General features: G+C 34.3%; 1 protein-coding gene across 1 annotated transcript; it reads left to right on the forward strand.

The window, feature by feature from the left end:
• The first annotated feature begins 2,524 nt into the window (after positions 1-2,524).
• On the forward strand, positions 2,525-9,631 carry LOC109181917 (aspartic proteinase-like protein 2). Its single transcript, XM_019331886.1, has 12 exons — positions 2,525-3,004; positions 3,135-3,255; positions 3,940-4,367; positions 4,474-4,630; positions 5,079-5,161; positions 5,265-5,361; positions 5,517-5,589; positions 5,723-5,935; positions 8,530-8,654; positions 8,760-8,861; positions 8,943-9,040; positions 9,165-9,631. Exons 1-12 carry the CDS (start codon positions 2,688-2,690, stop codon positions 9,334-9,336), a joined length of 1,986 nt encoding a protein of 661 aa, XP_019187431.1. The 5' UTR covers positions 2,525-2,687; the 3' UTR covers positions 9,337-9,631.
• The last annotated feature ends 5,963 nt before the right edge of the window (positions 9,632-15,594 follow it).

Genomic DNA, 15,594 nt, shown 5'->3' on the forward strand with positions numbered 1-15,594 from the left:
ATAACTACAAGTACACTATCAACGAATACAAAATGTGTCAATTAATATAGATACAAGATTATTTTTGGACCAAGTTCTGCAATACAAGGTATACCATGATTCATGGTGTAATTTGCCAAACACAATAGGTACTAACATTATCAAGATTCTGCATCAAACGAATACAATCTAAAATAATCAAACCTAGGCAATCTATTTTGAGGAAGAATTTTTGAAACTGCTTCTACTTCATCCAAGAAAGAGCTTCTTGCATGCAAGTGTGTACTAATATGTGCCAATCTTATCTTTCAATAATATGTTCAAAAAATATCACAATTGATTTGTCAGATTCATAATGATTACAATTAATTGAACAAATTATAATTCAACTAAAATCTTAAATATAGACATAAATATGGTAGCATTATTATATAATAGTTGTATAGTTGTATTAGGATTCAGAATTTAAAGTAGCCATAAATATAACTGTATTATTATATTATATTTATTTATTATATAACTGTATTATTATATTTAATATCTTAGGTGTTGTGGATTATCCTGATTCGTCCATCTAAGATGATCAACGATTAAAAAGAAGAGAAAAAATGAAGCATGACCAATTTCATAAATATTGCAATTATGAAAATTTGTAATATCTATAAAATTGATTTGTCGTTTTCTTATTTTCAACCGTTAAATTTACTAGATTTATGACTATTATTTGTGTCATAATCTCATAAAAAAAAAAAAGATTCCCCTAAGAAGTGTTGATAAATGCTAACCATCAATTTAGTAGATCTACTAGTTAGAAAATAAATAAAAAATAAGGGCCAAAAAAAAAATTGTCAATTTCATAAAATATTACGGAGTACAAACTTTCAAAATTTGTAATATTTATGAAATTGACCCTTCATATTTTTCTTTATTTTATATCCATTCATCATCTTAGATGAATGTCTCATGTTATTCCACACTTCTCATGGAAAACAATTTATCTAATTATATATGAGATAGATCATATTAAAACATGTAGCCATGTAAAAAACCTAAGTGTGATTATATATATATATATATATATATATATATATATATATATATATATATACTAGTTAAATAAAGCATGTTGTGCAATTAAACAATGCCCAATGTTAAAAAGAATTTGTATAATTACATTATGAAAATAAATAAATAAATAACTACTATAGTTTCACATAAATTTGATAATTAAATTTTTCATTTATTTCTATTTGATTTATTATATTTTAACAAAATATTCGTATAATATATTAAGTAATTGATATCTTCATCAATCATAGTCAACATTCAACATGTTACACTATCAAATATATAATTGGAAAAATGTATTTTTATTTCCTCAATTTTTTCTTGCTAGTTGTTTGTCTCTAACTTTTACCATTGCAATATGTTAGATCTCAGCACATACTGCACTATATTTACTTCTCAGTGAGTTATTTAAAAATCAATTGGTGATAATTAGTAGGAGAGCATTAATCATTTAACCACATCCCTCCATGGTAAGACACAACACTAATGTCTCGAATCGAGTATGGGATGAACTCAGCCAACCCGGCTGACGCCCAACAATTTCTCTCCTAGCACATGTCGCAAACTTTGATCACCAAGCTCAGTTGTGCAGCATGTCTGACTTGGTTATCCAGCCCACATCCCAACTGGGACTGGACTCAGCTTTCATCTAGCCATTGATTCGAACACATGACCTCAACTTTGAGGGGCTTTGATACCAATTGTTGAATCTTAGCGTTGCAATATGCCTACTTCCTAGTGGGTCACCCATCATGTGACTATTGTAAGTCAATCACGCTTAACCACATAGTTCTTTGGTTATTTGGTTGTCATATCTTACGTAAAATCAATTGGTGATCGATAAGTAGGCAAGCATTAACCATTTAACCATATCTCTCAATGGTAAGCCACAATGCCACATCTTAAATTAAGCAGGGGTTAAGCTTGGCCCGACCAACGCCCAACACAATATACTAACCTAACTCTTCAAAAAAGTTATAATTTTAACTCTTGGAAAAAGAAGACTATTAAACTCTATTAAAATTTTATTTAGTGCAGAAATATTTTATAATTTTATTATCTTTATTATTTATGACTTTTTTAGTTTTGGTATTTCATCTGCAAAATATATAATTGATGACATTCTCATTCTTCATTAAATTTGTCATCTTCAATTGTGAGAGATAAGTTGCATTAAAAAGACTTATGTCACAGACTTGACCAAAAAGATATTGATAAAAACTAAATTTATAATTTTCTGATACGGTAATCATACTCCACCTACTTAATCAAGTGCAACTACGTTAAATCCTGAGGCCTATCTTTATTTTATTTTTTTATTTTGACGTGGTGATTGCAATTTGCAGGAGAGCCGCACCGAAATGTTTCTCATGTGTACGTGCCTTAATGAATACATATTGTTTGGAGTGCGTGTATTTTTGGTCATCGGATATGATGGATACAAATACCATAAATTTACTCTATATTAGATTATTAGATTATATGATCAAGTATTAGCTTCCGATCCCCTGTGTCTGAAACTATATATAAAAGTCGTCCCTTTTTTTCTCCCATTTTCCGGCCACCGATCTCCTCACTTTCAGATCACAGATTCATCGCCGACCGACCGCCCGCCCGAGCCATACCCGACCCTAGAAATTATGGCACGGGCTATGCTCCTTTCTCTCGCTGTTTTGTTCAGCTGGTACGGCGTCGTTTGGTGTCTTCGGTTCTCGCCGAGTAACAATCACGACGACTCCTTTCTCCTCCTCCCACCGTCGCCGCCGCAGAATGGCGGAGGTAATCGCAACGGCAACCAGCGAATCGCGACGACGCCTACCACCATGGTTCTCCCTCTCTTTCCACCCAAGGACTCGTCTCCTCAAGCTTCTGATGCGAAGAGCCTCTCCCGTCGGAACCTCCAGAACAGCCTTCCCAATGCTCGCATGGGTCTCCACGACGATCTTCTTCTGAACGGGTAAGGAATTTGCGGTGATTACTTATGTTCATCGCCGTGATCCATTTTGGCATTGACCTTTGTGTGTTGAGGTGAAATTGAATTAATCTTAGGTTATGAAATTGATCGGGATTGTTGCGATGCGATGCAGGTATTACACAACTCGGCTTTGGATCGGAACTCCACCGCAGATTTTTGCGCTTATAGTGGATACAGGAAGTACTGTTACCTATGTTCCGTGTTCTACCTGTGAACAATGCGGCCATCACCAGGTCAGCACAAATCTGAAATACTTCTCAGAATTCAATTTCATTTTACTAATTTATTGTCTGAAATATCATTTTTTTTTTCTTTTTCTGATTCTTAAGAATGGAAGACTAACTTTTGAGTCTGTAATTTTTGCATTTCTGATCTTTATATGTTGTGTTCTTGTTGGGGAGTGTAGAAACTTTTTAAAAATTTATTCCTCTTTCACAAGTTCAAATCTTTATGTTCAAGGTGATTTTATTTTACTTAGGCAGTGTGCTTTTACATGATGGGCAAGAACTAACCTGTTGCCTTAAACCTCCAATTTCTTTATCCTGGGCTTACAACTGGAACTTAGAATTAAAATGAAGAATAGGAAATACAGGAGAAACTGGTACAGGTCTAGAGCAATAAGATACGGAATTGTCATTTCCTCATGTTATTTGTTGTGTATGTAAGGGAGAAAGTTGAAATAGTTCTTTGATAAGTTTGATGTCAGGGTGAACTGGTGAAGTGAGGATTTTGGATTTTGCTTTTGCTTTGCGATGACAATGTATAGTTGTTGCTGCTTGCTTTTGACACAATTTTGTATAGAGTGATTCTACATGTACTCCCATTTTCTACTCCCTATGACGTGTAATGCTTTGATTGCCTAATATAATGGGGTGGGTCATGATTTTTATCCATTCCTTGTATTATGGGTTTGACAGGATCCTAAATTTCAACCTGAGCTGTCAAGCACCTACAATCCTGTGAAATGCAATATTGATTGCACCTGTGACAATGAGAATGAACAATGCATTTATGAAAGGCAATATGCTGAGATGAGTTCCAGCAGTGGGGTGCTTGGTCAGGACATAATTTCATTTGGGAATCAAAGTGAGCTCAAACCGCAAAGAGCCACATTTGGTTGTGAAAATTTGGAAACTGGTGATCTTTATAGTCAACATGCTGATGGTATTATGGGCCTGGGTCGTGGAGATCTCAGTATAGTAGATCAACTTGTTGAGAAAAAAGTAATTACTGATTCCTTCTCTTTATGCTATGGTGGGATGGATATTGGCGGTGGTGCAATGGTTCTTGGTGGAATATCACACCCTGCTGATATGGTCTTTACTCATTCAAATCCAACACGCAGGTACGTATTCAAAGTAGTTGTCTTACGACACTGGATGTTAGGTTCTCTCCTAACAAATACACTTTATCAATCTTACGCATTTACTCTAGTCTCGGGATGGCAACAGCCCATATTACAATATAGAGCTGAAGGAGATGCATGTTGCTGGGAAAAAATTACCTATAAATCCACGGGTCTTTGATGGAAAGCATGGAACTGTCCTTGATAGCGGTACCACATATGCTTACCTACCAGAAGAAGCATTTAAAGCATTTAAGCATGCTGTAAGATTGATCTCACCAAGTTTTATGACATTTTTTTTAACTCATTGTTTTGACATTTTGAGGCATTGAAAACAAGAATGATAAACTAAATTGTTTTAGGAAAGTAGATTTGGAAAAAATTAAATTCACTAAAATTATTTTGTCTACATATAATTGAACCTTAGTCCATTTTTCCAACTGTCAAGGGTGAAGAAACTGATTGTTTAGCTTATCTCATTTAATACACATTTACTCTATATTTATTTCACTTTTATTAGGTTTAGCATAGGGTAATACCTAATTGAAATTTTTTAAATATTTTTTTTTGATTTATTGACATTTTATTGTTCTCCGCCTATTTATAGTGCCTCCATTATATTTGTGCAAATGCAGATCCAAACTATAATGGAATCTCTTTTTCAGTGGAAGAACATGATTTTTTCCGGATTAATTTTGTTTGCACTTGCAGGTCATGAATGAAATTCGTTCACTGAAAAAGATTGATGGACCAGATCCAAACTATAATGACATCTGTTTTTCTGGTGCTGGAAGGTCCGGTACACAGAAATTAGTAGAAATTTATACATTATATGAGGGATATTTATGCTTTTGTCTTTGTAGTACCATGTAATATTAAATATTTTGACTTTTTCAGTGACATTAGAAAACTCTCAAAAGCCTTTCCATCAGTCGACATGGTGTTTAGCAATCGACAGAAACTATCACTTACTCCTGAAAACTACTTGTTCAGGGTATGGATTTTTGGTTCATCTTACTGTTGTTCCTCTCAACTTCTAGTTATGCTTTACTTTCTTCTTGCATCTCCAAATTCAGTGTATTTGTTACTATATTGACATTCTTTTTATTTTTTATTTTCTAAATTTATTTTTATCTTTGTTGCATACAGCATTCAAAGGTTCATGGTGCTTATTGCTTGGGGATTTTTCAGAATGGAAAGGATCCTACTACTCTTTTAGGAGGTATCTATAGCAAAAGTTAAACCATACTCATATGGCCCAGTTATTTTCCTTGCATTCTGTACATTGTCAAATTAAGAATTGCATCCTTTTAAATGCTCTTTTTTATTTTATTTATTTTTTATTTTTATAACAGGAATCGTTGTCCGCAACACACTAGTAACATATGATCGTGAACATGAAAAGATTGGTTTTTGGAAAACTAATTGTTCTGAGCTGTGGGACAGACTTGGTGTATCTAATGCACCTTCACCATCGCCCTCAAAATCGGATAACAAAAATTCCACTGTAAATGTGGCCCCTGCTCCTACTGAACATCCTACTGAACTTCCGAGAAACATTACTTCAGGTATCTCTTGGGTTTCTATGCTACTTTCTCTGACCAAAATTATTATTATTATTATTATTATTATTATTATTATTATTATTCTACTGCAATTTCCAAGATATTTTTGTTTAAATTTGAAATTCACGTTTTTGAACAATTGGACTTTTATTTGGTTTCTTATTGTTGAAGTATTATTTTCCAGAATCTAATTGATCGCTTTTAACTTTCAATTCAAAAATTTAGATAATTCACATATGATCATTGATTTTGGGAAAATGAAATATGTGGCCTCTCTGAATCCATTAATTTATGAGACGAGTCTCCTGGCAATCACTCAATCCTAGTTTGTGCTAGAATATTATCTGCTTTAGTATGTGGCCTCTCTGGATCATATTTTCTTTCTATTTTTATAACAAGTTTTCTTTACATAATTATTTTATGAGATTTTAAAAGCATATGCTCAAATTTTTCTTTCAAATTTGTTCTTAGGGGTCAGCATACAAAAATGAAAATGTGGTTAATACCTAGATCATTTTAAACATTGACCTCAACCTTGTAAAAGAAGAAAGAGCTTGTTTAGTTGGGAGAAATTTCTCCAAAATTTTGGGGAAAAAAAAAATGTAAAATTGGAGTTTGGGTTCAAGTTGTTCTCCAAACTGAAAAAGGAAACACGTTTTCCATTTTTCCAAACAAAGTTGGAAATCGATTTACTTTGTTCTCCAAATGGAGCACCTGTGTTTCCTCTGGAGTAAGTGTCCCCTCTTCCTTGTCTTCTTCCCCCTTCCCCCCCCCCCCCCCAATTCTCCAACTTTTTGGGCCTGTTTTAATAATAATAATATTATTTGGGGTAAATGAAACAGTGCAATTGTGAAAAAAAGGGTGAAAAAGATGGAAACAGAAAATGGATTTTTTTTTTTTTTTTTTTTTTTTTTTTTCTTTCCATTGATAAACAGGCCTTAGAGAAATTGGAAAAAAAGTTTTCCATTAATAAATAGGCCTTAACCTGTTCAGGAACCCTAGAACACTTCAGTTATGGAGAAAATTGGAGAATAGCATGCTTTTGTTTGTTCAAAGTGAGCTGTATTTTAAACTAGTAAACAAAATAATGAAAAATTGAAAACCAATGTTTTTTTTTTAATTTTATTTTATTTTTAAACTTAATAAAGGAATTTGGAAAACAATAACTTAAAGATGTTTTTCAGAATTTAATAAGTGAATGTAAATAATTTTTCCATGCTCAGTACCCTTGCCACGTGCATTGGTATTTACCATATCTTTGTATGAAAAAGGCAATTGGATTTCAAATAACTAAATATTTTATAAACTAGAAAATTACGGGAGATAGGCTAGAAGCTGGGAGTCCTCAACAGATCTTCCTAATATTTCTACACAATATATGGAGTGTGGCTAACAGATGTTTAATAATTTTTCTAGAGCTTTTCTCTTCTTTGGGTAATATGTTTATACTCTTGATAGTTGGTTATAGAAGAAAGAAAGTTTAGAAAGCCATGAAAAAGAAACAAGGAGTTTTTGAAAAAAGGAACTCAACTGATAGCTTATCTGATCTCAAACTTTTCTGATACCAATTTGAATTTTTTAAAAAGAAGTTTTCCAATGGAAATGAAAACTTGGAAAATTTTAGAAAATTAGAAGTAAAGAATGCTCGGATTATTGCCCTCTTCCTTTGATCGTGATCTGTGCCTGTCTCCAACAAACTCCGAAACCTGACAATAAGATTGCATTCTGGACTGATATTCCTTTCTTCTAATTGTGAATGTAATTAATAACATCATGAAAAGCCTTGGTTTCAAATAGATAGGTTGTGGAAATGTGGATTTAGTCTTACGATGATAACACAGTTAATGGGTCAATTGATTATGGATGGAGGGGCCATTGAGATGGTGACTTCAAAATTGTAGCTTCATAAACATTGAAAGAGAGATTGTGAAGAAAAGTAATGAGGTAGATAATTGGTTAAGAATACAGGTAAATCTAAAATAAAATTAAAATACTAAGATCTACAGCATCATAGTGTAGATAGAGGGTGCTAAATTAGCACCTGAACTCATCCTGCATGTGGTGGTTAAAAAATCTCAACCCTCATCTATCCTGCACTTACAGTGGGGCAGGTTGAGGTGGGGGAGAAAATGTTTTGGATAGGTTTAATTTGCTGACCCTACTTTATTCAAGTTGATCCTATTGTGAAGTAACCTGTCTATTTGTTATGTTTGAAAAAGTGAAAAGTATCTCCTCTCTCTGGCCTCTGCTTGTTTATGTCTGTTTAGCATTGTGGACTGAGTCCTTGCAAAATTATTAGTTTGGTTGTTAGGTCTGTAACGTGGCTTCTCCATGTTTATGTGCCTGTTATGAGAGGAGTTGCAATTGGTACATTGAGTGTTCAATCTGATTTTTTAAAATTGAGGTTTTATTTTGCTTTTTCTACTTTTACTGTTTATTACGAATATTAATACAGTGCCCTCTTTTTCAGGTTTCTGCAAAATATTGTTACTCTTCTAGATTTGCTCATCACAAAACTTTTTCTGTTTGAGTTAATTTTAGCATGGCAGAACATGTTGTGATTGTAAATGATATTCACTTGATATCTTAATTTGCAGAAGGTATAAAAGTAGGGCATCTAACACTATACATGTCAATAAGCATAAACTACACCAATCTGAAGCCCCAAATTTCAGAACTTACCCAATCAATTGCCAAGGAGTTGCATGTTAATATTTCTCAGGTAGATTGATATTAAAATGCAAATTAACATAGCCTGCCTATTTGATAGATGGGTCCATCCTAACCTGCTGGCATCCTTTTACTGTATGATGTAATATTATTGCAGGTCCATTTAGCAAATTTCTCATCAACTGCAAATGAATCCCTAATTAAATTGACCATTTTTCCTGAGAAACCTGCACGTTACATGCACAATGCCACTGCTATGGTCAGTTTCCCTTCTCTAATTGTATGCAGATTGTTTCTTAAAATGAGGGGTCTTTGAAATATTTCTCGTTTTTATTAACAGGAAATTGTTTCACGCTTGGCTGAACATCACGTGCACCTTCCTGATAATTTTGGAAGCTATGAATTGGTGGGATGGAGTACTGAGCCCCCTCCAAAACGGTACGATTTCAGATTCCATTCTTTGTTCCTTAACTACTTTGATTCCCAGCCCTACTACCCCACACCTGCAACTAACATTCTTTGTGTAATGTAATTAATATTGGGTTCTATTGCAATTATCCAGAACGTGGTGGCAGGAAAATAACGTGGCTATAGTTGCTGCATTAGTTGCTCTAGTGATACTCGGATTATCAGCTTCTTTGGGATGGTTTATTTGGAAGCGTAGACAACAATCACCAATGTCGTATAAGCCTGTAGATACCGCAAATCCTGAGCAAGAACTCCAGCCTCTATGAAGATGCAGTGGCCTTTCCCTGAAGATATGCATTGCAGAAGACATATATGGCCGCTATTTTTTAAAGGGTATGCTTACTATTTTAACCCGAGTTACAGGTTAATTAAAGTTTTGTCAAGTAAAAAAAAAAAAAAAAAAAATATATATATATATATATATATATACTGGGGTTACAGAAGTGTTATAGTGATCTTGGAATAGGAACAGGAAAGATAAACTGCATGAATTTCAGACATGTCTTTGTAAGTGAATATTGTAAGATATGTTTGAACTAATAGCCTGTCAATTATCTTGATTCCATGCATTATTTTTGCTTTTGGCTTGATCTAAGAAATGTCATTGTAAAATCACTTGATTTGTGATTTCACACCTTCCAAATGGCTTATAAATTCACCAAAAACTTTCGGGATACAACTCAACTAAGTTGATTAATCCAAAATAAGTTGATTGTGTGTGTGGAAATTTAGAAAATGATTTTCGTGTTTGACTAGAGGGAGAAATGGAAGTCAATGGAAAACAGGGGTGTGGTTAATAGAAAATAGAGGAGATTTTATAGAAAATGATTTTCCCAATTTTTTTGGGAGGTCATTTTCTGTTTGTAGTGGAGCAGTCAATCACCCGCCGCCACTATCACTTACCACCACCGGAAAGAAAAATATTTTTTAAAAAATGACTTATTTTTAAAAGTCATGTTCCAAATTTCACATTCCTATGTTTGGTTCATATTATTTTAAGGAATCTAAATGTCACATTCCCTCCATATAGGATTTTGAAAGGAATGTGATTTCTTTCAATTTCTTAGGTTATGTAAGATAACCTTGGTTATATATATATATATATATATATATATATATATATATATATATATATATATATATATATATATATATATATATATATATATATATATATATAGAGAGAGAGAGAGAGAGAGAGAGAGAGAGAGAGAGAAAATGACACTTTTTACCCCTGAGTTATATACTTATAGCACTTTTTTCCCCTCAATTATTTAGGTAAACACATTAGCACCCTTAATTATTCTAAAAGTTGTGTTTTTTCCCCCTGATATATTAAATTGAAATTTATACCCTTAAAGTAAACATTTTATTTATTTTACTACTCCAACAAATTATTGCGTATACGTAGGGATGACCACGGTTCGGTTTGAATTGAACCAGATACTAAAGCAATCGAATTAATAGTTTCCGGTTATAATTCAGATCTAGAACCTAATATTTAAATGTCAATTTATTAAAATTATGTATCAAAAAAATTGAATCTTGAACCGTGAACCGGCGGTTCCGAATCCGATTCACGATTTTGAACTGTCTTTATTTTAAAATGTTATTTTTTATTTTAAAATAGTCTAAATTCAACAATAAATGTATTTTATTTTTTCAGTTCGGAACATGAACCGTCCGTTCCGGTTCACGATTTTAATAAATTCTAAATTGTAATTGGAATATTTCAGTTTGGTTGTTATAGTGTTTGTTTGGTTTGAACCAAATTATGGTCATAATTTGTTGGAGAAAAAAATAAATTAAATATTTAGTTTAAGGGTAAATATGCCCATTTAACATTTCAGGGGGAAAAACAGCCACTTCAATAATTTAGGGGAAAATATGCTATAGGTATATAACTGAAGGAAAAAAAGTGTCATTTTCCCTATATATATATATATATATATATATATTTGTAATTATATATTTTTTATTTTTATTATGTTATATTAGCATTTAAAATAATTTTGTTTCTCAAGTTCGAGATTATAGTTAATATTTTAAAATTATGTAATTATATATGATACCGTTATTTTATTTATTTTAATTTTTAAATTTATTAAAATATATGAAAATATGTTAAGGATATTATAGTGTGTATAAAAGATAACTCTAAACCAAACATGATTATATTACATACTCTAATTTTAACAAAATACAGGAATCTAACATTCCCGGGAATCTAACACTCCCTAAGGTAATCTGACATTCCGTGAACCAAACGACTCCTAGAACGGGTTGGTGTTTAAGGTTGAATGTTGCTATTCAAAGACAGTTATTTCAACTAGTGAATGCCTATTGAATATAATTGTTAAAGATCCAACACATTTATGTTTAAATATTATTCACGCGGGTTTGACTCTAATACTAAATTAAATTATATGAATTGTCTCAACTAAAAATTTAAATTGATAAACAAAGTATACATTTATGCCTTTTATATATATATATATATATATATATATATATATATATATATATAAGAACAACATCGACTTTATGACTTACTTTTAGCAACAAATTCCTCTACGGCTCTACCTCAAAGGCATTGATGAACATTATATATATTGAATTCCCAAACAAATAACTTCAATTCATTAATCTTTGTTGGGTCATTTTATTTGTCAAGTTATTATTGGCCTACCAAATTTAAGTACACATTATCCTTAGACTAACACTCTCATACTAGCTAACACTTAGACGGCTAGACTCGATCACACAAACATCAAAAACCAATTTTCTTTTGTGTCAATAATATTACTCCCTCCGTCCTATTTGATGTATCTAGTTTGGTTAACAAAATTTGATTGAAGTTATTTTTAATTTAATTTTTCATAATATTAAGTTTAGTATTAATATACAAAATTTATATATTTAGAAACTACACTAAAAGTACTATTAAACACAAAAAATCAAATTAAAAAATAAATAAAAAGTTGGTTTGACTGATGAATAATAAGTACTACGTATCATAGATAAAATGAGACATATAGAGTATATTTTAAAGGAATCTTAGGGCATCTAAAATAGATGGTTCTTTGGTGATTTTTTTGTGGGAGCCCATAGGTGGAGGAGAGAGAAATATGAGAGAGAATAAAAAAAAAAATTCTCCTTCAAGAACCTTGGTTCTTCATTTTAAAGTGGACCTCACCAACTATAAAAAAGTTCCTGCTGGTTCGCGTGAGGCACACCACGTCCCCTCTAGTCGCCTTATTTCCTTTTTTTTTTTTTTAGTCACACCTATAAAAACTCTTCAAAAACTACAATTATTGAGGATGCTCTTAGTCGTATGTGTGATTTTAAAGAAATAATAATTGTTGGGAGGGTGAGGGTAGTTATGAAGGCAGCAGTATTTGACTTTCGTTGTTGGGTTAGCCCGTTGTTTATGGGATGGGAATTGAAGGCAAAGTAAAGCTAAGCTAAGCTAATTAAGCTAAGGTGGATATTATTGATGTGATTAATACTGCCTTCCTTGTCTTGCATTGCACGAGTTCAACAGTTCAATCTTGCATTGTACGGACCCTCCTCTCATTAAATCATTAGTCCGACAATACCTTTTTAACAACGTAACCAAGAATTAGAAGTTGAGTGAAGTTCCAACAATAAAAAACAAAAAACTTTTTTATGCTTTATTTAATTTGGAATCTTTGCCATGCATATAAGTACGCTTCATCATTAGGTAGGAGGACCATTGCTTGATCCTGTTATATTGGGCGTAACTACTCTAAAGACGTTACAGCTTTCGGAATTTGATGATCATGTGTGTGCCCACAATTTATTACCTATGAACTAACTGAGTTGCTCGTGCGAACAATGAAATTAATTACTTGAATAAACAATAAGCATTTTTTATCCCTCAATTTTGTAGCTTTAATCATTTTAATTCTTTCCTTTCATTTGTTGTACAATACACCACTACTTTTACGCAAATGAAATCACAATTCCGTTCCTCTAGCACCAGACTCATGAACCTCCCTCCTATACAGTTTAATTTGGCTCATATTTCATGTATAATTAGCAATTTTTTATAGTAATAATTGGATGTGGACGTAACTTTGTTTTTAAAAAAATTTGGAGAAGTTAATATGAAAGTTAACCTTTTTTTTTTTTTTTTTTTTTTTTTGAATGCTACTAGACTCTATTACATTGTAGTATCTGTTCAAACATACTTTAGGAGGACATAGAGCCAACGACGCTTCCACTTAGGCTCAATCTCATGACCTCCCATGGGTTACTACATACCATCTGAGCACAAGGTGATATATTTTACAACAATCGAAAGATATAAAAATAAAGACTAAAACGCAAAATGAATTGTGGGGAGTTAATACCCAATATAGTCCTCGACTATAGTGGTTTTACTCAATTTAGTCCTAAATGACTTTTTGTATTCAATTTAGTCCTTGACTTTGATGGTTTTACACAATTTAGTCATTTGTTAAAAATTCTGTTAATTGACGGTTAGAAATGGGGTCCTAATGGTAATTTCTCATCCTTCATCCCATTTGGGATGATTCCTTCTTCCCCTTATTAAGATCCACGGAGAAATGCAAATCTTCGTACCCAAATCAACTTCAATCCTAAATTTAAAACAAAAATATTGTAGGCAAATATTTATTTATTTAGGGTTGAAGTTGATTGCTTTCGAAAAAAAAGGGTTGAAGTTGATTTGGGGATGAAGATCTCCATTTCTGCATGGAGCGAGATGAAGGAATCATTCCAAATGGGATAAGGATGATAAATTACCATTAGGATCCTATTTCTAAACGCCAACTAACAGAATTTTAAACAAAGGACTAAGTTGTGTAAAATCATCAAAGTCGAGAACTAAACTGAGCACAAAAAATCATTTAAGACTAAATTGAGTAAAACTAATATAGTCGAGGACTATATTGGGTATTAACTCGAATTGTGGGGTTAAAACACTTTTCTTTTGTATAACTGTTTTTCTCTCGCTACTTTCGCGAGCACTGCGATTAGGGTTTTGCTGTTTTAAGGTTTTTACGGCGACGCGGCGTATCTTTTGACGACGGACGGCAGCCATGTCGGCCGAGGACATCTCGGAACAGTGTGCAAATCTGACTTTGGCTGATGTGGGCGATGAGGGGTTCTCCATGCAAGTTGCGGAACCGCCAGCTGACCAGGAGGAGGGGGAGGGTTATTACGCGGTGGGCAGGCTTCTTACCAACAGGCCAGTGCTGTTTTCCTTTTTCCAGGACACCATGGCCGGCGTGTGGCAGCCGGCAATGGGGGTAAACATGCAGGAGCTTGAGCCTCGCAAGTTTCTTTTTCGTTTCTACCATGAAAGGGACCTGGATCGCGTTCTGAATGAGGGTCCGTGGGCGTATGATCAAAGTCTATTGTTGATGAAGAAGGTGCCGGCTGGGGAGGACTATGGAGTGGTACCCCTGACTCATGCTGAGTTTTGGGTCCAGTTGCATTCGCTGCCTCCGGGTTTTCGGTCGGATGCTGTGGTTAGGGTTATAGGGACGTTCTTGGGTAACTTTGTTATGTCAGACCACTGGAATTTTGATGGTTCCCTGCGGACATATTACCGAGTCCGAGTTTCACTGGATGTTTCGAAGCCCCTAAAGAAGCAGATGAAGCTGAAAAAGGATAATGGAGGTTGGTTTTTCATTGATTTTCGTTATGAATGCTTGCCTACTTTTTGTTTCTTGTGTGGGTTAATAGGGCATGGTGATAAGTTCTGTCGCTTAGCTCTTGGCCGGAAGTTAACGGACATAGATAAGCCGTATGGGGCATGGCTTAGGGCGGGGTCGAGGAGGAACATGCCGAACCAGAATCAGTGCTGGATACCTCCCCAAGCTTCTGCTGGACGAAAAATGTGGAGGTCGCCGGCTATGGGTGGTGTTCAGGGCCCTGATGGGGCTCGGGCAGTGGGGAATGTGCTGGAGCAGGGCGGTGTGGAAACTGTTATGGTGGGTGAACAGAAGCGGAGGAGGGTGGAGGAAGATGACGCTGTTATGCATTTCGGCATGGAGTGCGATTATACTGTTTAAAAAAAAAACGGATTGGAGGCGGGTCTTGCGGTGCAGGCTCGCCAAGGATTATGAGTCTGATTTCCTGGAATTGCCGGGGGCTTGGCAACCCGACGGCAATTCGTGTGCTGACGGATTTAGTCCGTACGAAGAGGCCGAGTGTACTTTTTCTTTCGGAGACTTTTGTGAATAAACAGCGTATGGAGGATGTGCGAGTCCAGTGCCGGTATGATAATGTGTTTACGGTGGAGGCAGATGAGCATAGGGGGGGGGGGGGGGGGGGGGGGGGTCTGGCTATTTTATGGTCGAGCCCAGTGGAGCTCACTATCACTGGTTTCTCTTCGAACCATATAGATGCTGAAATAATACTAGATGTGGGGAGGCCGGTGTGGAGTCTAACGGGATTTTATGGTTACCCAGAAACACAACGACGTAGGGAGATTTGGCAGTTGTTACGTGCTCTCTCATCGCGTAGCTCAT

The sequence above is a fragment of the Ipomoea nil genome, unplaced genomic scaffold (assembly GCF_001879475.1).
Source record: "Ipomoea nil cultivar Tokyo-kokei standard unplaced genomic scaffold, Asagao_1.1 scaffold1043, whole genome shotgun sequence".
NCBI classification, from domain to species: Eukaryota; Viridiplantae; Streptophyta; class Magnoliopsida; order Solanales; family Convolvulaceae; genus Ipomoea; species Ipomoea nil.